General features: G+C 43.0%; 2 protein-coding genes across 2 annotated transcripts; both read right to left on the bottom strand.

Moving 5' to 3' along the window:
* Nucleotides 1-1294: 1294 nt before the first annotated feature.
* Nucleotides 1295-3467, bottom strand: LOC120046940 (extensin-like). The gene is made up of 4 exons (XM_038992491.1): nt 3404-3467; nt 2576-2620; nt 2217-2377; nt 1295-2014 (listed from the first exon to the last, which is right to left on the bottom strand). The coding sequence occupies exons 1-4, from the start codon at nt 3465-3467 to the stop codon at nt 1295-1297; spliced, it is 990 nt and encodes a 329-aa protein (XP_038848419.1).
* A 2078-nt stretch (nt 3468-5545) lies between these two features.
* On the bottom strand, nt 5546-21973 carry mcm7 (minichromosome maintenance complex component 7). The gene is made up of 15 exons (XM_038993609.1): nt 21800-21973; nt 19720-19799; nt 19089-19253; nt 18790-18914; nt 16951-17131; nt 14872-15009; nt 14559-14708; nt 13945-14059; nt 13591-13722; nt 13380-13463; nt 12899-13110; nt 8826-9091; nt 8520-8688; nt 7024-7133; nt 5546-6444 (listed from the first exon to the last, which is right to left on the bottom strand). Exons 1-15 carry the CDS (start codon nt 21828-21830, stop codon nt 6219-6221), a joined length of 2184 nt encoding a protein of 727 aa, XP_038849537.1. The 5' UTR covers nt 21831-21973; the 3' UTR covers nt 5546-6218.
* Nucleotides 21974-22960: the final 987 nt, after the last annotated feature.

Here is a 22960-nt window from a genome sequence, read left to right as displayed (position 1 = left end):
AATATGTATTTATTTTAAGACACATTGATGCCATAAGTCAATTATGTCACCTGTAAATGATTTTAGAGTGCAGGATAAGGAGGATTTAAATAATTTCACTGTCCAGATCCGTCTAAACTTTTAGATATCCAGACATAATGGGTCCCCCTGACTACCTCCGGAGATGGTAAGGAAGATCTGATCACAATGCGTATTTAAATCATCTACAGTAAACCTGTCTAAAAATGTGGGCACAATCAGGATGTGGACAAGATCAGGGAAATAGACGTATGTTAGAACCAGGTATAAACAGGACTAAGAATTTAGTTATTCTTGCATACATTTTCGAGTTGGTGACCCCAGCTGGAATCGAACCCACGTTCCTGGCTTAAAGGTAGCCTGTACTCAAGTAGGTACACAAACGCAACACAATACAGAGACCCACAGGTTAAAACAAGTGTATAAAGTCAGGTCTGTGGAGTCAGCATGTTTTTTTAGGATTATTGGCCGGAAGTGACAATGTTTGCAGTTACCTGTTTTTTTAATGTAGTCTGTTCCTGCTGTGCATGGCCTTGGGGAGGTACTGTGTGAGGTGCATTAGACAGGAAAGGGGTGGAGGAAACAGAGTTAGGACAGTTTCAGGTCAGCATTTATTTGGATATTAAAAGGCAGCAGATGTCAACATAATGACCGCCAGCCTGCACTTTTTCTTTAGGAGCCCGAGTTTACCAGCCATGTGGCAAAGACAGGAGTCAGCTTTCCTCTATCGGATTTTATCATCCTCTCTTTCAAGCTCTCACTTGCCACGTATCTTCATTTTGCCTTTTAATTACACAAAACCTACAGTAACAAGCAATACTGGCATGTGGTATACAAACAGAGTTCAGTAGAGAGACAAGCCAGAGACAGTTTTTAAAAAGTTTATTTTTCATAATTTGAGTCAATATTTACTTTATCTTTTTTTGCTATGAAAATTGTGTAACTGAATAATGATTTTGGATGCTGAATAGACAACGGAACATTGGACAGTAATAAATCAATCAGTCTTATCGTTGTAATATTTCCAAACATTGTAATATAGCATCACTCTCCTGCAGGTCATTGCTGTACAAATAGGTTTGCTCTCCTGCCCATAACAGCGTCACCAGCACATTGATAAGACGGTTACATGCTTAATAGCTCGAAGACCTATAATTATGGTCTCTGCTGCTTCGTCCTTCTAAATCTACATCTGGAGGGGAAAACAACTCTTCTTTCATTATTGACAAAACACTTGAGGCGTAAGTAAAGATACTGCCTTTAGAGCTTTGATGAGCTAGTCACTACCACTATCATCAGGGGAATCAGAAGGTGGGGAGGGGTACTGGAAGCGGACTGGATCATAGAGTTCATGCCCATAGTTATAGTGGTAGCCATAGTAGGGATAGGGATGGGCCACTTTCTTGTTGCTGGCTGCAGGGGGTGGTGCGTCCTCAACTGGTTCCTCCTCAACGGGAGGAGGGGGTGGGCCAGCCTTGCCATGGAAGGGTCTAGGTGGGTGGTCTATCAGGCAGTCTGGGTCCCAGTAGGGATTGCAGTCATACTCCATGCCCTTGTAGGTGTGGATGGGGGCCGGAGGGGGAGATGACTTTTTTGGGGCGGGGGGTGGTAGTTGTGGGGCAGATTTTTTAAGCATTGGGGGTGGTGGTGGAGGAGGGAGCTTGTGGAGGTTGCAGGAGGGGTGGTAGCGGGGGTCGCACAGTACGGGCAATGCCCCGGTGGGGAGGTAGACAATATGGGGCTTGCAGAGGGGGTCCTTGGCATTGCACAGGTACATGACGTCAGCCTGGGAGATGGCAGGAGCAGGAGGGGGTTGAGAGGTGCTTTTTATTGGGGGAGGGGGTAGGGCTTTGCATTTTTTGTCCGTGGCCGGGTCGCACTTCTTGACGGTGGGCACTCCCAATTTGTTCTGGAAGTGTGAGGCGTTGGGGCCATATACATGCTCCAGCTGCCTCATCTGCTGGTACAGCAGCCTGATCCGGTCAATCTCATACAGCTGAGAGGTACAAGACAGATTGAAATAAAGACAAGATACAGATTTTTTTAATCATACAGAGAGAGAGATGGAATAATTTGAGAAAACAAATAATGCCTAATTTATTGTTAGTGGTGGTTAGTGCTTCATTAGTTAGTAGTCAGTGCTTCATTAGTTAATGCATAGCATGAGTGTTATTGATTGTTTTTCTTTCCTCTCTCACCCCCTCTGTGTGTCCAATGCTATTGTAGTAGCGGTAGTAAGCCTGGAAGTCGGGGTTGCCTCTGTACCACCTGGGTTCCACATTGCGCTTTGGTCGTGAGTGAGTCAGGAAGCCATGAGCCTTGTCCGAATCAATACTCACATCACTAACAGGGCTCATCTCTGTGGGGAGAGGTGGATCAGTGGAGAGGGAGAGCAAAGCCACAGAGGGAGAAAGACAGGCCAACTACCATTTATAACTACCATAGATATGTTGCTTTCAGTATCAAACAAAAGTAAAGCATTGGTACTACACATAATTTTATCAAGAAGCTCGAAAGCAAAAACTTTAAATGTTATCCCCCCTAAACATTCAGTTACCTTCCTGCTTGATAGTATTCAGCAGAGACTTTGCTTCCAGCCAAACTGCAGAGGATACACATGCCACAGAATCATCAGTCAGTTATCATCCAATTCCACATTAAATATTTACTTAGGACAATCATTTCAATAACTTTCATTTTACCAAACTCATGTAGCCTAAAATAACGTTATCCCACCTGGTAGCAACGTCAGACAGCATATTGCCCCCACCAGCCACAATGGAGAAATCATCTTGACCACCTGCAAACCAGCCACTGCATTTTATCACTTGCATTGTACATCTTGCTTCAATTGTTTTGTTTTTCAGTGAGCATTGACATTCATGATTTAATTAAATCTACTGTACATACTGAGATGCATGTATTTACATGTGACCTGTAACTGTTTCAAACTAAAGCTAAAAATCTAAATGTCACATTGTTTTAATTCCCGAGTGGGAAAGTAACATTATGACATTTTATATTTTTAGTTTAACTTGGGGAAATGTTCAAGATCTGATCTTCACATATAAATACTTTCATCTATGTATGTTCTAAGAATAGCCAATCCCCAAATGTAATTAAACCATGCATACCAAATACCAGATGACAACGCAAATAAATACATTCAAACAGCAGTAGGCTATAGCATGTCCTGTGAACGATCAGCATATATTTTGTTATCCTCGGTATTAAACAGCATGAAAATATATAAAAGGAGAGATGAGATGCAATTTCTGTGTAAAATAATGCTTCTTCCTGCAGTTTAGAAAATATACTGATTATTGTGAATAATATTACTTAAATTTTCAGATCATATGTGCTAAAGAAGATACCCCGTACTGACCTGTGCATGGGCTGCTGTCTTTCCTGTACCGGTGAGGGTAGGTGTGATAAATATAGGTCTCCATGTCAATCAGTCTGACGTGTGAGTGCCTGTCCAATAGAATCACAAAACCATTGAAACAATAATATTGTCTCCTCCTTCCTTTAAAACGCTATTTTAATACAGAGCCTCTGGCGCCAATTAAGAATAAAAACTCCTGGACGTAAGCAGCAAAGTCATAAAAAGTCCTGACTTCAAATGGAAACTCACAGTAAGTCTGGGAGGAAACATTACCTGCTGAGTAGAAATAGCAGGGTATCCCTGGGGAAAATATTGCCATGTTAGGAAAAAACCTTACAGCCTTTTCATCAGCGCAAAACTAGAATTTCCAAAAGTGGACCCAAGCAATCTAGGCCTACAATAGCATGAAGCCAATAATGTGTAGAAAATAACACTAATATAGAACAAAATGTGTGGTATGCAACTGAACATTATATACAAGCCTGTGTGCAGTGTGTTGAAATCAGAGGAACTGTCCCCGACCAAGCCGTTAACAAATTTCCCCCCAAATTATATATTTTTGTAGTTGTCCTGAACCCACTGCACGCAAGTTGTCCTTAAATTCTCATCTATGCTTCAGAACTAAAAAGTTGGTTGTTGACCCGAGCAGTCATCAATTGGCGCGCAAAATGGGCGCTCATATCCAGATTAGTGACCAGAAAGTACTTGTTTCAGATCCTCCAGTTTTGCCTTGCAAAAACAAAGTAGGTCTACGTTTATCACCCATATACAATACAGTTTAGCAATCTACTACGGACGCATCTTTGCCAGAACAATAAATTACCTGGCGATTGAGAATTGTCCTATTCCAGATATGCCTCGTTTGGGTGTCTACTGGCGATATGTCTAAAGATAAGCAGTTTTAACATCGTACTGTCTTCAATAGTATGGGATGAAGATGTAACATTCTGGCGAATTTATTACGATATTTCCCTTCAAAGTGATGGTGCGGCGCAGACAAAACATGATTTCCATCCGATCCTGCAACCGCCACTACACTTAGGCCATATGATTTTGCTTGCTCTGGACTCGATGAGTGACATATCCCTAGTTGAAATTGGCTGCTAACGTGAATTACTTTAAGCTCCAAATGCAGGTGTAAAGCGCAGTTTATTTCTGTAGCCTATATTGCGTTTTGAAAATGCATCACCGTTTATGCCTGTAATGACAAGCTACATTTGCGCAGCGATTGTGCGCGCATGTTTGCGTGTGCACACGGGGTCACACGTTTTCTAATCACTGCTTTTTTGGGGTTGTGGGCCCAAAAGTTTGAAAACCACAGGATACATCACTGGCAACAAATTGAGTTGGGTTGGTAAGGCTATAGTAATAGTAGGCTACAGTATTTCTTAAAATTTTCTATTTTGATTGGAATCGTGTTGGTCAATGTTCAGTGCAGCATTTATTCCAGTTCCAAATAGTTTAGTCAGATTGTGCGGCTTTCCCCTCCTGCAACTGCTCAGCGAGTCTGACTGCGCTTTGGGGAAGTAAAATAATTGTGCGTGCCCTTTGTTTTAACACATACCTCCTGCAGCCGAATGTTATATTTGAGGAAATAAGCGCCTTTATGCGACAGGTGTATAATTTCGATGAGATGAATTTGAACGAACACCTGGTTGGGTGGAGAATTTACAGTGAGACGACGCTGTCCTATTGTGGTAAAATAAACAGTGGTCCATACATAAATTCCCCTCGGGTTATGGACCCAAGTCAAGTCTCACCTGGGCTATAAATCAACTCAGGTTTACGGAATAGTTTTACATTTCCCTGCATAGCGGAATTTAATATGCCTATATTGCGTGTTCACACGTCCACAGAAGTATGACAAAAACATGCATGATTGTATTCAATGTAGTTACAGGCGAGACCGAAAGCATAAATTACTGTCTACACAGCAAGACTGATCCTAAAACAAACCAGATGTCAGGAGCCTTTACAGCTCTTCTTTCCACATGTACATAAACAAAATGATTTTAGTCAGAGGGACAGTGACCCACATACAGTAAGTAGCCTGCTGTATCAAATAACCCTGTGGCACAAGTCATGATGTATTAGGAAATTAAGCTTTTGATAGTTAAGACAAAATGTGTAACAAGCCACAAATCAAGTTAAGCCATTAATTTATTAACACTGACATTCATAATGTACAAGCATTTAAGAGCGCATTGAAAGTATTGTCCATTAATTCCCCTATAGCCAAAGTATATTAAAGTTGTCTAATATTAAAGTTAACACAGAAGCTCAAAATGTCAGCTCCAGGCATTGATTTAACTGAAGAGCTAAAGGCCTACTCCAATGACCATTGTATATGTAATACAAAAGAGGTTGAGTCAAACAGATTTCATATGAAATAATTGTATTTACAGAGTTTTATTTGAGAACAGCCATCTAACATTTAAAAAAAGCACTTAATAGCCAAGTAAGCAAAATCCCACAGTTAACATTTAACCATTGCAAAACAAAGCCAAGAACCACCATGCATGTTTGCATTTAATTATTGGTTGTGACGGTGTAGATGAGGACACACTTAGGGGTCCCATCACAGTCAACAGCCCATTAAGCATCTCATCACAGGCAGAGCCCTTGACCGGGTTTGGGCGAAAAAGGCCTGTGGCTGGTGAAGGGAACACAGCATCAGTCCTCGAGTGCCGAAACGCTTCTGGTTTTCATCCTGTCCTCCTAATCAGGGACTAATTCAGACCAGGGACACCAGTTGTGTAAAATTAATACCAGAAAGTGTTCAGGCCCTCTAGGACCGGAATCAAACCGCCCTGCTTTAGACGAAGGTTATGCGGGTACGGGCCTGGTTGACTTGCCACACGTTGAGCTCTTCATACTCCTCTAGGGCCTCCTGGAACTGGGCAGGGGTGAAGCCACGGGAAACACACCGCTGTTCAGCCTCTGCCATGCGCACCAGGCCCCCGGACCCACCCCGGCCCTTCACACCCTCCGTGGCCAGCTCGCGCAGCAAGGAGAAGATCACGTCCGCTGGCCGATGGGCTCTGGAAAACAACGGGATCAAAAAAGGTTGAGGGTTCAAAGTTGTGGAACTTCATCAGGGTTGGGGTCAAACCCACAAATTATGGCCTACCGACTGGTCTGTTTAGAAACGGAATGCCTATTTGACAGGAACAAATCAATGTCCAAATAAACGGACAGAAAATTGCATTGACCCAACCTGTGCTTCAAATGCACTTGGCCATATAGCTCTGCTGCTTCTGAAACATACAGCGCAACATACTTACATCAACTCCTTTGAATCCCTCGAGGTAGACGAGCACAGTAGTATGTGACAACACATTTGAAGTCAACAGGGACGTGTGGTGAAGCACTTATTTCTATAGGGTTTAAGGTCTTCTCCAGTAAACACACTGTCATGTGAACTAAAGGCAGTAAAAACCCTGGAATTTAACCACCTTCTGGTATAGCTACTGAATACCCATTACATTTGAAGTCTTCCCCCTACTCTGCTATAACCCAATCCTCACCCAAAAGGCATCCACTCAGAGATCTTATTAATGCGTAACAGTGTCATCGGGGACTGCCTTGTTGGCAGTTTCCCACAGAGGAGAGGAGCTGACCTGGTGGTGCTGGACTTGTCGGCCTGCAGGGAGTCCTTGGACATTTCCATGAGCCTCATCGCCTCGTTCACATCCTCTTTCTCCACAACATCCACCAGCCGCAAACGGGCCTGTGAGAGGGGGGCTCGTGAGACCACAGACCAGGTAGCTATATAGGCTACAGCACAGAACACACACCAAAAATAAATGCAATAATCAACTGTTAGTCTTTTAGACATCGTAGGTCGCGCTGTGCCGGCACTGTCAGACCGAGACAAGTGCAATGCCCTCTTGAATGGCTGGCAATTGCCCAAGTCTCCGCCTCTCAACACCAGCTAGTCCCTCCCAATGGATGAGGCTTGACAGTCAATCAACACAATATGATTTGTTAAAACAGTGATGGTGGCTGTACAGGCCATGGTTGTATTGTAGAAGGCTCTCAGGTAACAAGCGACGACTGGTTCTGGTCACAGTCAGTTTTGCTTGGGTTTGCACAGCTGCTCCTACAAACAGGCTGACTGCCCACCCTGCAAAGCTGACTAGGACCAAACAAGAAAACAGACAGATTAACTATACCCAGGCTTGACTACAATATTAATTCAGCACAAACTCCATAAAGGGCATGGAAGTAGTATTTGACAGAATTTGGGGAAGTAGAGGGCCCCCCCCCCCCCATTGGCTATTGGAGCTCACCAACTGTTTAAATAAGTTGTGTTAGTGCTTTTTGCCTATGCTGTTGACGTATTTTACAGTAATGGTTTTACATCAATATCGACTGCAGTGGAAAAATGCTTGCCCAGTCTTCCCAATCGTTTTACCCTTTTCTGAATTTTATCACTAAGTGGAGACAGACCACCGTACCCCTGAAGACCAAGCTGTAGTCTACCACACCTCTCATTAGCACCACCAGTTGAGAGTTCTCCCTAAGTCTTCCCCATGCTCTATATGAACTTGTCCATCCCTTTTGTGCGTTTATTCAGATGAAGGCCAAAACAAACCTTTTAACCATGCTTAAATAAAACAATGCATTTCGAATGGTGACCAAGGGTTGCACCTTTTCAATAAGTACAGGGTCACCCAGTGGAGTCGCAGGCTTGCGCTCGTGGTCACCCAGACGTAGCACAGTGCAGTCGGGGTGTCGGGAAGTGCTGGTTTTGCAGTAGGGCAGGTGAGTCAGCTACCTGCACAAACAGCACTTTTGACTCCCAGGAGCTACGAGACCAGAGTGAGAAGCATCACATTCCTCCAGTCTTAATGGACAGGAAGCAGTCATTCAAAAGAGCAGTCAGTGCAGGCATGAGCGTAGGTAGACACAAAACCTAGTGCCCAGCGTGTGAAAGAAGTGCTCATACTGCGGGTAGGCTGGGCATCACCACTACCTGCACTGTAAGCACTTTAGCACAAACTGGGCTGTAGTAGACGGTCCAACCACCCACCCACTCTTACACCGCTCCACATCCTAAATATGCTCCCAGTCAGGGTAGGAGCCTGTACTCAGGATGGGGTGAAAGTCTCACCAGGGCGGTGGAGAGGCGGAGGATGGACAGGAGTGTACGGGCAGAGGTGAAGGTGCAGTCCTTGCTGACACGCGCCTCCTTCCTCATCTCCACGTAGGCCGCCGTGATGTAATCAGCCAGCGACTCGGGTATGACGGGCTGTCGCCTCTTACACAGGGAGATGTAACGTCTGGAGGGAGCACACAATTAGTCACATAAGCTAAAACATGCATGTGAGGAATTTCTAGTCAATGATTTCTAAATAGTTGGTTATTTTACCTCCAGCCCCACAAAGAGCAATACGTCAACCAGGCTGTTACCACTGACCTCATGAGCTTCATATCGATGGGGGTGAAGTGAGTGGGTGGCTGGCGGCAGTGCTGGTGAACATAGGTTATGTGCTGGGCCAGGCGGAGATCGGCCTCCGCGTCAGGCTTGTCCTGGATGAGCCACAGCAGGTCGAAACGGGAGAGCAGGGCGGCTGGCAGCTGGATGTTCTGCTCTATGGTTTTTCGCGGGTTGTAGCGGCCATAGGCAGGGTTGGCGGCTGCCAGGATGGAGCAGCGGGCGTTGAGGGAGGTCATGATGCCCGCCTGACCAGGGAAGGGAATGAGTCAGTCACCCATATTCTCTTTAGGGTTGAATGGCGGGAACCCGGTTAGAGATTTACAGCACAAAACTACTCCCTTTTACCAGGATAAATAACAGAAACCGGTCAATTATAATAAATTATTTGAACAGCATGGTGTGAAATGGAACTGTTAATAATATGCGATGTCTAAATCTGGCTTCTCTACAGCCTCTGCATGATAAATCAATGCTCAGTATGGAACGCATCTCACCATAGTAAACAGGTAGGCCTACACTTGCTGCAGCATAGCCTATGCTACAGTAATATGACAGATTTAAAGTGTCATTTACCCATCTCCACCTGGCTTTCGGGGTTCACCATTTTTTTTTTATTTCTAAAGACTACACTTTTGCAGCTGCAATTAAAATAAAACCCATCACCCGAATATCGTTGCTTAATAAAAGAAAATGAAGTACAAGCGCAAGCACTCGCAATCTCAAACTCTTCAAATTGCATCCAAAAAAGATCTTGTTCTAGATGGCAGAGAAATTAAAACACATCATGAAAGTCAGATGTTACATAAGGAAACTAGTCAATTGAAATATATTCATTACGCCCTAATCTATGGATAATTGAATCTGTCAAACTGATAGGCCTACCCCTTTTTTTTTTCTTATATAGGAAGAAAGGCTCCAACAAAGCCCTCGTTGTAGTGAAGTCATTAAAACGAAGACAACTGTTGAAATGAATTACTTTCAGCACCATTTGCTGGCCACCTGTGATTATGCAGCAACCGCTCCAAAGCTGACGTCTGCCTGCTTGCCTTTTTAGTAGACTTTCTCCCGCACTCTCCTTATTAATACGTTAATGGTTGACAAAGTATGTCTCATAACATTGTAATACATTTGGTCTCCAGTCTGTAGGCTACATCATTTATGTTACATTAATTTGATGGAGCACCACATCTCTCCAACAGCACCCTGGAGAGGCGCGCTGGGCATGGACAAGCTAAATATTTTGCGCCCCTACCTGTGGCAGCATCAGCACGCACCTAAATAGCCCCCATGCTACTGGGTGAGTGAAGTTATTTTTTTTAGCCAGAATATTGTGGTGTTGTGTGTGGAGATGCGTCTTGGTAGGCTATATGCCTTCCACCTGTTTCAGTCCATTCGCTCATTTTTCATGCCTCTGACATATGGTGATAAGTAATGGTGTAACAGCCTACAGTCCTTTTCCCATTTTGTTTTCATTATTGTGATAGTGCATTTGTTGCAAACATGAGCCTTTCGCCCTGGTTGAGATAGTGGTCGCTGTCAGCAGTGCTGAAACATCAGTGCACTGTTGAATTGGTGCCTTTTCCTAGACCATGTTGTTATAAGCATAATAGTAAAGTTAACCAGCATATTGGTGTTGAGAACAATACGGCGGAGGCAGCAGCGGAGTCAGGAGACAAGAAAACAGTCCTTGCCTTAATTGTTAAAGAAAGGTGAGAGGAAATCTTAATTAGGTCTATAATAAATAGACCAACTTCAATGTGCCTGGCTTCATAAGTCATCCATATACAGTGCCTTAAGTATTCAGACCCCTTGACTTACCACATTTTGTTACAGCCCTATTCTAATATATGCCTCAGCAATCTACACACAATGCCTTATGACAAAGTGAAAACTCCACAAATACAGGTGTGCCAAGCTTGTACCGTCATACCCAAGAAGACCAAAGGTGCTTCAACAAAGCACAGAGTAAAGGATTTGAATACTTTTGTAAATGTAATTATTATTTTTTTTAAATAAAATTTGGAAACATTTCTAAAAACCTGTTTTTACTTTGTCATTATGGGGTATTGTGTGTAGATCGATGAGGGGGAAAATCACATTTAATACATTTTAGAATACTGTAACGTAAAGGGGTCTGAATACTTTCAGAATGTACTGTAGCTAGCTACAGTTATGAGCTTTTATGTTTGTTGTGCGTAATGTGCAGTAGCCTATATCATATAGAGTACAGTTGAAGTTACATACAAATTTCTTGTCAACAAACTATCGTTTTGGCAAGTTGGTTAGGAGATCTACTTTGTGCATGACACAAGCAATTTTTCCAACAATTGTTTACAGAGATTATTTCACTATCACAATTCCAGTGGGTCAGAAGTTTACATAGACTAAGTTGACTGTGCCTTTAAACAGCTTAGAAAATTCCAGAAAATTATGACATGACTTTAGAAGCTTCCGATAGGCTAATTTACATTTGAGTCAATTGGAGGCGTACCCGTGGATGCATTTCAAGGCCTACCTTCAAACTCAGTGCCTCTTTGCGTGACATCATGGGAAAATCAAAAGAAATCAGCCAAGACCGCAGGACAAAAAAAATTGTAGACCTCCACAAGTCTGGTTCATCCTTGGGAGCAACTTCCAAACCCCTGAAGGTACCACGTTCATTTGTACAAACAATAGTACTGAAGTATAAACACCATGGGAGCACGCAGCCATCATACTGCTCAGGAAGGAGATGCGTTCCGTCTCCTACAGATGAAGTAATTTGGTGCAAAAAGTACATATCAGTCCCAGAACAACAGCAAAAGACATTGCTGGAGGAAACAGGTACAAAAGTATCTATATCCATAGTAAAACGTGCAGTTGCAAACTGTAGTCTGGCCTTTTTATGTCGACATAACCTGAAAGTCCGCTCAGCAAGGAAGAAGCCACTGACCCAAAACCGCCATAAAAAGGCCAGACTACAGTTTGCAACTGCACATGGGGACAAAGATCGTACTTTTCCTCTGAAAATTGTGTTGATATATTGAAGCAACATCTCAAGACATCAGTCAGGAAGTTAAAGCTTGGTCGCAAATGGGTCTTCCAAATGGACAATGACCCCAAGCATACTTCCAAAGTTGTGACAAAATGGCTTAAGGACAGCAAAGTCAAGGTATTGGCCATCACAAAGCCCTGACCTCAATCCCACAGAAAATGTGTGGGCAGAACTGAAAAAGTGTGTGCGCGCAAGGAGGCCTACAAACCAGACTCAGTTACACCAGCTCTGTCAGGAGAAATGGGCCAAAATTCACCCAACTTATTGTGGAAGGCTACCCGAAACGTTTGACCCAAGTTATTCAATTTAAAGGCAATGCTACCAAATTCTAATTGAGTGTATGTAAACTTCTGACCCACTGGGAATGTGATGAAAGAAATAAACGCTGAAATAAATCACTCTACTATTATTCTGACATTTCACATTCTTAAAATAAAGTGGTGATCCTAACTGACCTAAGACGGAATTGAATTGGTTCATGCTGATGTAAGTTCTAATCAAATCCAGACATTTATATGCTTTTGAATGACACTTCCGGTTCTGGAGGGAAAGACCGGCGTACCCGAGATGTAACATTTGTAAAATACCGGGATAATAGTCAATCCCAATTCTCATTGAGTAGGGGAAAAGCTCAGTGTTGAGACTGTCATTTTCTATGTTGTCTTCTTGGGGCAGGTTAGTGTTATTCATCATGAATCTTGTTCCGGATGCAACTCTGCAGTGTTCACTAGCTGGTAAAGCTACAAAGTCAAACCTAACCCTAACGCATAACCTTCAATTAGCATTTTTGGTTTTCATGAAATTTTACAATATAGCCAAATTCAACTTCGCAGCTGGCCCATCTAAGGGGAAAATCACTCAGCGTCTCCAGGACAAGCTGGAAGACAAACGCCAACCTGCTGTAGGGGTACAGGTAGAAAATCTTGTCAGTTCTCCTTTGTTAAAACCACCCATGAATATTACACAACTAAAGTGTTAGTTGCCAAACAGATATGGCTTTGGTAAGGAGAAAGCTCACCTTGGCAATGGAGATGGTCTGCTGCTCCATCACCTCGTGGATGGCTGTGCGATCGGCATCTGCCATCTTGTCAAACTCGTCGATGCAGCAGACACCCTGGTCAGCCAGCACCAGTGCGCCACCCTCCAGGGTCATCTCCCCGGTGAGGGGGTCACGCATCACCGCTGCCGTCAGCCCAACGCCAGAGGAACCTCGACCCGTTGTATACTGGCCTGGAGGGGGTCAGGGGGAATGGTCATGGCTAGGCCCATGATGTCAGGAGCACAAATACAATCTTTAAATCCTTTATTTACTTGAATACGATTGAGGACCTCCCTTTCCTTACATATTAATCCAACAACTGTGCAAAAGGGTGTAAACCTTTTAGTCAATTTCCAGTAGGCCATTTAGCATGTTGCTTTCACCAGTTGTGTGACCTGGGACCAGTGAAAAATGGAGACCTGGAACTATCTGAAATATTTCTTCATAAGATTGTACTTACTGCGAGGAGCCAGGCGGTCAATGTATGACAGCAGTTGGGACTTGGCTACTCCTGGGTCTCCCATCAGACAGATGTTTATGTTGCCTGGAAGGAGCCAAACAGGGTCATTAGTAAAACATCCCGAAACTCCAGTTAACTCAAATGAAAGCCAAAGCAGCCATTTTAAATGGACAATGTTACAGGGCAGTGGAAGGGTTTTTATTGCACTCACCTCTGATCTTCATACCCTTGGGGGCCTGCTGCACTCCTCCAACCAGGAGCAGCAGCAGAGCCTTCTTCACATCTTCATGGCCAAAAATCTCAGGAGCAATGGAGCCAGCAAGCTTCTCATAGAAATCTTCCTCTGTAAGTAAGAGAGGAGCGCATGAACCAAACTATTCAGTTACACTCAGTCCATTCACGTCAGAACATCCTCTTGGATAAACAGCATGAGAAAGGTCTGAAAACAACCCACAGTCCCAAAACACTGTTGGCAGATCCAAAAAGACAGGAAACATTTAAGCAACACTGAGAAGCTTCATAATACTGCCAACATTGATCTGTGATCACGGAAAAGATTAAGAACCTGTGATCTGGCGCAGCTCTTCCTCACTCAGCTCTGCTGTGCCCAGCTCATCATCCTCGGTCTTGTTCATTAGAGTGATGCTGTGGGACTCCAGGTACGTCTCTGAAAGCAGACCCTGACAGGGAGAGAAACAGACAGACAAATTACAACTCCAGAGTGGCGCAGCGGTCTAAGGCATTGCAACTCAGTGCAAGATGCGTCACTACAGTCCCTGGTTCGAATCCAGGCTGTATCATATCCAGCCATGATTGGGAGACCCATAGGGCGGCGCACAATTGGCCCAGCATTGTCCGGGTTTGGCCATCATTGTAAATTATAATTTCTTCTTAACGGACTTAATTAGTTAAATAAAAGGTTTTAAAAAACTACGGCACCTCTAAGCCAGCCAAGTAGCCTGCTGTCCAGGGGATGTAGTTGTACATCTGTAGCCTAAGGGTACAGAAACAACCTCCTGCCCTATGGGCCATTCTAACTTCAACAAGTCTAACTTTACATCTCAGCCAAGTCACAGGTAGAGTAAATTTCCAGTTTTCCTCCAACTTACAGTATGTAATGTTGTTAAACTTTAGGATAATTCTCAAAAAAGGTTTTGTAACGCGTTTGAGTGCACTCACTTGGACAGCCTGTCTGAAGCCAGTGCGCAGCAGAGGGAGGAAGACGCCGGCGATAGCCACGTGGTCTCCGGGCTGGGCCACGCGCGTGTTCTCCCCGCGGGTGTAGATGGTCATGCTCCTGGGGATGTTTCCCACAGGAACCTGGTCACTCTGGAGATGGATGGAGGCACGGGTTAGTTAGGGATTCAAACCAGCACAAAGTAAGACTTAGTCTGACTTGTGCTTGTTTATTTGCCTTCAACTTCTCACGCCGGAGAGCTACATGATTTGAATGTGTTGCTGCATTTCAGATTCCTTAGTCAAAGGTCCTTACGTGTTCCTGTATGCGCAGTTCCTGAAACTTGACGAACTTTGAGCCTCGGGTCTGCAGGTAGAGGCGGCCGCCTGACTTGTTGGTGACACACTCTTGACTGGGACACATGATGAGGGGCATGAATGTGGGGGATTGAATCTGATAAGACAGGGAGGGGTCTGGGTTAGCACAAGGAAAGGAACCAAGAGAACTGAAATGTTTCTGTACCAGACAGTGTTTAACTTCATTGGGATAGGGGGCAGCATTGGGAAGTTTGGATTAAAAGAGTGCCCAGAGTAAATTGCCTGTTACTCATGCCCAGAAGCTAAGATATGCATATAATGCATACAAAAACCTGAGAAAAATCCAACCAGGAAGTGGGAAATCTGAGGTTTGTAGTAAAAAAAAAAAAAAGTGATTGCCTATCCAATATCCTGTGTCTGTAAGGTCAGATTGCACTTCCTAAGGCTTCCAGTAGATGTCAACCGTCTTTAGAAGTTGTTTCAGGCTTGTATTGTGAAAGGGGATTGAATAAGAGCTGTTTCAACAAGTGGTCAAGCTGAAAGACATTAGTTTAGTCTCGCGCTTGGCCGTGAGCACGACGTTCCCTTTCCTTTCTAATGACAACGGAATTGTCCAGTTGGAATATTATTGAAGATTTATGATAACATCCTAAAGATTGATTATATACATCATTTGACATGTTTCTACAAACTTTAACTTATTTGGGACAGGGGGCAGTATTGAGTAGCTTTGATAAAAAGGTACCCAGAGTAAACTGCCTGCTACTCAGTCCTAAAAGCTAGAATATACATATAATTAGTAGATTTCTATAGAAAACACTGAAGTTTCTAAAACTGTTTGAATGATGTCTGTGAGTATAACAGAACTCATATGGTAGGCAAAAACCTGAGAAAAAATCCAACCAGGAAGTGGGAAATCTGAGGTTTGTAGTTTTTCAACTCTTTGCCTATCCAAGATAGTGTAAATTTGGTCCAATTGCACTTCCTAAGGCTTCCACTAGATGTCAGTCTTTAGAACCTTGTTTGATGCTTCTACTGTGAAGGAATGGGAGCTGATTGAGTCAGGGGTCTTGCATGAGCTGCTCACGTGAGAGTTAGCTGCGTTCCATCGCATGTCTACAGACAAAGGAATTCTCGGTTGAAACATTATTGAAGATTTATTTTTAAAACATCCTAAAGATTGATTCTATACTTCGTTTGACATGTTTCTACGAACGGTAATATGACTTTTCATCTGAAATTTCACCTGGACTTGCCCGCGCCTTGTGAGTTTGGATTGTGTACTAAACGCGAACAAAAAGGAGGTATTTGGACATAAATGGACTTTATCGAACAAATCAAACATTTATTGTGGAACTGGGATTCCTGGGAGTGCATTCTGATGAAGATCATCAAAGGTAAGTGAATATTTATAATGCTATATCTGACTTCTGTTGACTCCACAACATGGCGGATATCTGTATGGCTTGTTTTGTTGTCTGAGCGCTGTACTCAGATTATTGCATGGTGTGCTTTTTCGGTAAAGCTTTTTTGAAATCTGACACAGCGGTTGCATTAAGGAGAAGTGGATCTAAAATTCCATGCATAACACTTGTATCTTTTAGCAATGTTTATTATGAGTATTTCTGTAAATTGATGTGGCTCTCTGCAAAATCACCGGATGTTTTGGAACTACTGAACATAACGCGCCAATGTAAACAGATTTTTGGATATAAATATGAACTTTATCGAACAAAACATACATGTATTGTGTAACATGAAGTCCTATGAGTGTCATCTGATGAAGATCATCAAAGGTTAGTGATTAATTTTCTCTCTATTTTTGCGACTCCTCTCTTTGGCTGGGAAAATGGCTGCGTTTTTCTGTGACTAGGTACTGACCTAACAATCATTTGGTGTGCTTTCGTCGTAAGGCCTTTTTGACATCGGACACTGTGGCTGGATTTACAACAAGTTTCTTTAAAATGGTGCATAATACTTGTATGTTTGAGGAATTTTAATTATGAGATTTCTGTTGTTTTATATAATTCATCTACTTTCCTTGACAAGTTGGTGCAATAAGACGCCAATTGCTTACCGGCTGGTATGTCTCTGCGCCACACTGGTCACAGGTGTAAGTGGCAACTGCCATCATGGGCTTGACCTCAGTGGCACGGGTCACGATGCCCCTAACTGTCACCAACTGGCCAATGCTGTCTGCACGGACATCACGGACCACTTTGGGTTTGGCAGTGCTGGGCGGTTTGAAGTAGAGCTCACTGAGAGAGAGAGCGAGATCAGAGGGAATGCAATAATTGTTATTCTTTGTTGCCCAAATACGCAAATCAGCCATCATGAGATGAATGGGCATGGATCTAGTAGAACATGCATCCAGTCAAAATAAGAATACTTTTTGATATACACAACCAGTCAAAAGTTGACACCTACTCATGCAAGGGTTTCTTTATTTTTACTATTTTCTACATTGTAGAATAGTGAAGACATCAAAACTATGAAATAACACATATGGAATCATGTAGTAACCAAAAAAGTATTTATTTTATATTTGAGATTCTTCAAAGTAGTCACCCTTTGCCTTGATGACAGCTTTGCACTTAGCATTCTCTCAACCAGCTTCACATGGAATGCTTTTCCAACAGTCTTGAAGGAGTTTCCAAATATGCTGAGCACTTGTTGGCTGCTTTTCCGTCATTTTGCGGTCCAACTCATACCAAACCATCGCAATTGGGTTGAGGTCAAGTGATTGTGGAGGCCAGGTCACCTGATGCAGCACTCCATCACTCTCCTTCACGGGTCAAATAGTCCTTACACAGCCTGAAGGTGTATTGGGTCATTGTCCTGTTGAAAACAAAATGACTGTCCCACTAAGCGCAAACCAGATGGGATGGCGTGTCGCTGCAGAATGCTGTGGTAGCCATGCTGGTTAAGCGTGCCTTGAATTCTAAATAAGTTACAGACAGTGTCACCAGCAACGCACCTCCACACTTCACTGTGGGAACCACACATGCAGAGATCATTTGTTCACCTACTCGGGAGTCTCACAAACACACAGCGGTTGGAACCAAAAATCCCACATGGACAAATTTCCACAGGTCTAATGTCCAATTGCTTGTGTTTCTTGGCACAAGCAAGTCTTCTTATTGGTGCCCTTTAGTAATGTTTCTTTGCAGCAATTCGACCATGAAGACCTGATTCATGCAGTCTCCTCTGAAAAGTTGATGTTGAGATTTATCTGTTACTTGAACTCTGAAGCATTTCTTTGGGCTGCAATTTATGAGCCTGGTAACTCTAACGAACGTATCCTCTGCAGCAGAGGTAACAGTGGGTCTTCCTTTCCTGTGGCGGTCCCCATGAGAACCAATTTCATTATAGCGCTTGATGGATTTTGCGACAGCAATTCAATCAACTTTTTGACATTTCTTGACATTTTCCGAATTGACTGACCATCATGTCTTAAAGTAATGGACTGTTGTTTATCTTCGCTTATTTGAGCTGTTCTTGCCATAATATGGACTTGGTCCTTTACCAAATAGGGCCATCTTTTAACAAGGCACACCTGTTAATTGAAATGCGTTCCAGGTGACTACCTCATGAAGCTGGTTGAGAGAATGCCAAGCGTGTACAAAACTGTCATCAAGGCAACGGGTGGCTACTTTGAAGAATTGCAAATATTTTCATTTGTTTAACACTTTTTTGGATAATACATGATTCCATGTGTTATTTCATAGTTGATGTCTTCACTATAATTATAAAAACGCACAAAAATGGCACAAATAAAGAAAAACCCCTGAATGAGTAGGTGTCCAAACTTGACTAGTACTATATACCCGTTTTCACTTTTCTAAGTAATTCATCCAGGTTCATGTCCAGTTCCAACTCGGAGACAACGGCAAACATGCTAGCTAAGTGAACTCACAATCTCCTCATGAGCTCTGCTGGGTACTGGTTGCGAGGATCCCTTGTGTCTGCGGTGTCGTGACCTCTCTGCTCCATCATCAGCCTATGCTCAATGTACACATCCAGGGAATCCTTGGCCACCACCTGGGTGAAAGAAGAGATGGGTATCGGGGCAGTTAAGTCTCAGACTCAATGTTTTACAGGTTATTTCATCCTTAAAACTAACAATTAGCAACTGCCTGATCAGAATCAATATCCAAGTCAAGCAGGACAGATGTCTTAAATGAGCACGTTTGTATTAATGCAGCTAAAAAATACCTCTCTCTCACGGTACTCTGGCAGCAGCTCGTGGACGGCATCAGCGAACAGGCCCATGTAGCGTTTGGCGTTCTCACAGATGCTCTCCACCAACTCTGGGTCCTCCTCGGCCACATCGTCCAGGTCCACTTGCAAAGCCACCTGCTCCCTGTGGGACAGGGCAACCTACAGAAAACAGGACTGCTATCAGAGACAGTAGAATATTTTGATTTGTGGCCTAGCACAGATGTTGCACAGCCCTTTCTGCAAACAACGACAACAGTTCCTGCCCATCAGTCATTGGTCAAAGGGTCACTGCCACCACCTCTCTTATTTATTGCAGACTAGAACCAACAAGTTTCAGCTTTCAGGTTCTCTTCTTCAAAATAATGCAATGTATTACTGTGCCTTTTGACTCAACCATTCAGTGGGTTGGCAGGGGAGGAAGATGTTGGCCTTCAGGCTCCCCCCGACACATACTTTGATAATTTGTTTTTCACTTTGAGTACTTTCTCCATAATACTTTACCCACCACATGGTTTTAAACCATGTATCATATTATATCATGGACTTTAAATTACAAATGACAAAGAAGGACTGGCGTGACAAATTACAGAAAAAACAGGATCATGAAAGTCAGTGCCATACTCACAAGCTGAGCTCCATATTTGAAGACCTTCTTTCCATTGTCATCCTCACTGTAAAACTCTTGAAGGAACTTCTTGCATTTCTCTGCGGGAAAGAGAGAACGGTGTATTTAACAGTGTACATCGAATGCTATGAATATTACAGGTAGAGTATAGCCTGGGTCTGAACTGGGGAACTTGTGTCAAACTGAGTGAACAATCTAATTTAGTTCACCATCCACAATTAATTGTTTTCAGTGTCAATACAATTCAGGTAATGAGATGTATACATTTGTGTGGGGTTTAACGTTAGAAAATGTCCATCATTGGAGTCCAGGGCCTACATACTGCAAGCTGTGTTGTCCTCTGATGAGCCACTTTAACAACGCATCCCACATGATGAGTCATTGAAGTACTGTCCCTTTAACTCGGACGTGGGAGTCATATGTTTTCCAAATTTGTGGATGTGTTCAAACCTTTACAACAATGTAACCAATGATTTAACGTTACAGGTTAGGTTAGCAGTGCACTCCAACAACAAAAACGTTGTGTTCGTTTTGGGGAAAATAACCCCCACCTCAAAATGTGAAACATTCTGTATTTTAGACACGTCAAAACAAAACCAATCTCTAGCTACACAATATGCATATTTCACTTACTTTCTTAGTAGAGCCCAAAATTGTTTTTGTTTTTGTAAACAAAGCAGCACATGGCTTTGAGCCTGGTCACTCAGAGAAATCCTCCGCTATACCATCACTCATAAAATAGTCCCAATTTAACTGATGGATTGAGTTGGTTATTGCTTCAAAACATAACTTCGTTTCAATACCAGTGTATTGACGCGCTATGGTCGAATTCACCGTTACGTTAGCCTGGACTTTAGACCAGCAGTAGCTAGCAACCGACAAACATCATAACGCCCATACTTGCAGCTGCCTGTAACAAAGAACAGCCCACTCCCGCGGATGAGAAGGGTATCGTTGGTGAAAATGCGTGTGGATTGCTAACTAGCAAGCCATTTATTCCACTCCACTATCAAATTGCGCAAATGAAATGTACAAAAATTATTAGCACTTCTTTGATTGAATCACTTTCGTAGTATTGGTGAGTTATCGTTCACTATGAGTGCAACCCCTAGCATTGTCTTTCTACGCCCCTAGACCATGTGCTCCTCGCGCGTAATTCTTTGTCCTCTTGAGTTCCATCCGGGTTACTGAGAATTGAAGCTAGTTAAAAAATATATACGTTTAGCTTGGTAACATGCAAGCCACCCTGTAGCAATCCCTAACCGGTATCATTGTCCAAAAATTTAACTACCTAAACAACTTCACAATTAGCCAGATGGTGTTGTGCACGGGGAGACAGCCAGTGATCACGACCAGTTCTGTACGGGGGAGTTTGGTGAAGAGCCCCGACGCTCGGCTTTAAAGTTAACACGCATCTTTTGCGGTACGGTTTTGGAAGCATAAAAACGTCGACTACCTGTACTAATTAGCAAACCTTTGCTATCTGCGTCTCCGATCACCCGAGTTTAAACGGAAGACGGACGTCACAAACGTGTTGTCACTAAAATACTGTCAACATTTTACATTACGTGTGTATATTGCATTTGTGGAATTGTGATATCAAAGTAGGTGTATTTGTTTCTATAACAGCAACGTTACCGCTATTAAGAATCGATTCCCGTTTAAAATGAGTAGGTGTCTATTTTGGCTTCAAGAGCCAGACTTTAAACAGAACATGTAGCGATGGTCCTTAAACGTAACTTTAGGCTCCTTTATTTGGGTAGGGGCGGCCAAGCCTGAACAGTTTACATGTTAGTAAATTGTTAGATATTAACTCAGTTGGCTTCTTGGCTGAGCAGACAGAAAGACCATAAAGTAACGTTAACCGATTAACGTTAGCTAGTCAACCTCAACTTACCCCAAAAATGTTGGTTGGCAAGCTATTTATCAAGTCATTCTAAAGTCCAATTGCATGTTCTTACATTAATTGTTGCTCAGACGTAGTTATGAGTGAGCATGCTACTAGCCTCCATTATCAAAATGAACGTGCCTGACGTTAACGCGCTAGCTAACTTCAGCAAGCTTGTTAAAAAAAACATACCTTTCTCAGCCAAGTAATCCTTAGGAGCCATGATTTTCGAGTAGTTGAGTAATGTGGTTTGACTTAAACCCAAATATATTAAGTAACTTATCAGTTATTATATATTTTTTTTAACAATGTCTTTTCTTTCTGCACCGTGAGACAACAAATTGGAGGTCCAACTGCAAAAACTGGCGCGAGTCTGTCGTCTGCGTGCTCCAATCAAAACGCGTATTTCTATTATGAAAGGCGTGGCTTCACTGTGGCGCGAAAAGTGCGGCGATGCAGTGGTCACATGATTCAACAAACTAGTATATTACGTCATCGGTGGCGCGAAAAATTTAGATTGCGTTTCATGCTTTCTAGCAATGACCTCAAATTCTGTGCATAAAAAAAGTTAACTGAACAAAAATAAAACGCAACATGCAACAATTTCAAATATTTTACTGAGTTACAGTTCACAGAAGGAAATCAGTCAATTGAAATCAATTCAATGGCCCTAATCTATGGATTTCACATGCCTGTGCAGCCCTTGGTGGGCCTGGGAGGGCATAGGCCCACCCACTGGGGATCCAGGCCCAGCCAATCAGAATTACTTTTCCCCACAAAAGGGCTTTATTACAGACAGAAATAATCCTCAATACACCCCCTCCCTCTCCTCTGACAATCCAACAGAGGAAGAAGCCGGATGTGGAGGTCCTGGGGTGGCTTGGTTACAGTGGTCTGCGGTTGTGAGGCCGGTTGAATGTACTGCCAAATTCATTCAAACGAAGTCCAGTTCGAGTGTTTTTTGCAGCTTGTTCCAGTCGCTAGCTGCAGCAAACTGAAAAGAGGGGCAACCCAGGTATTTGTGCTTTGGGGACCTTTAACACAATGTGACTGGCAGAACGGGTGAAGGATGAGGGCTGCAGCGGGTATCTCAGATAGGGTGGAGTGAGAGATGAGGGTTTTATAAATATGCATCAATCAGTGGGTCTTGCGATGGGTATGATGGAACGGAAGTATACTAACATACAATATCCCCATCTTGCATTAAAAGCTCAACTTTCATCTGTTTAAATAAACCACAGAACAATATCCTCAGAAATTGGTTCTTTAATGATACATATTAAATCAGTGCTCATTTAACAGTTGGAAACAACCACAAAGTCATAAACAAGAAAAACACCATGTGTCAAACAA

The sequence above is a fragment of the Salvelinus namaycush genome, chromosome 5 (assembly GCF_016432855.1).
Source record: "Salvelinus namaycush isolate Seneca chromosome 5, SaNama_1.0, whole genome shotgun sequence".
Classification (NCBI taxonomy): domain Eukaryota; kingdom Metazoa; phylum Chordata; class Actinopteri; order Salmoniformes; family Salmonidae; genus Salvelinus; species Salvelinus namaycush.
Note: the sequence above shows the minus strand (reverse complement) of the source record. Positions and strands in the feature narration are given on the sequence as shown.

Bases quoted from the DNA above. Each gene is read 5' to 3' on its own strand.
- mcm7 (XM_038993609.1), bottom strand. From the start codon at position 21,830: ATGGCTCCTAAGGATTACTTGGCTGAGAAAG. The intron at 14,060-14,558 runs GTGAGTGCACTC...TCTCCCTGTCAG, and splicing joins GCTTCAGACAGGCTGTCCAA to GGTCTGCTTTCAGAGACGTA. The intron at 8,689-8,825 runs GTCAGTGGTAAC...TGCTCCCTCCAG, and splicing joins ATCGATATGAAGCTCATGAG to ACGTTACATCTCCCTGTGTA.
- LOC120046940 (XM_038992491.1), bottom strand. From the start codon at position 3,467: ATGGAGACCTATATTTATCACACCTACCCTCACCGGTACAGGAAAGAC. The intron at 2,621-3,403 runs GTCAGTACGGGG...TATCCTCTGCAG, and splicing joins AGACAGCAGCCCATGCACAG to TTTGGCTGGAAGCAAAGTCT. The intron at 2,378-2,575 runs GTAACTGAATGT...CTCTCCCCACAG, and splicing joins GAATACTATCAAGCAGGAAG to AGATGAGCCCTGTTAGTGAT.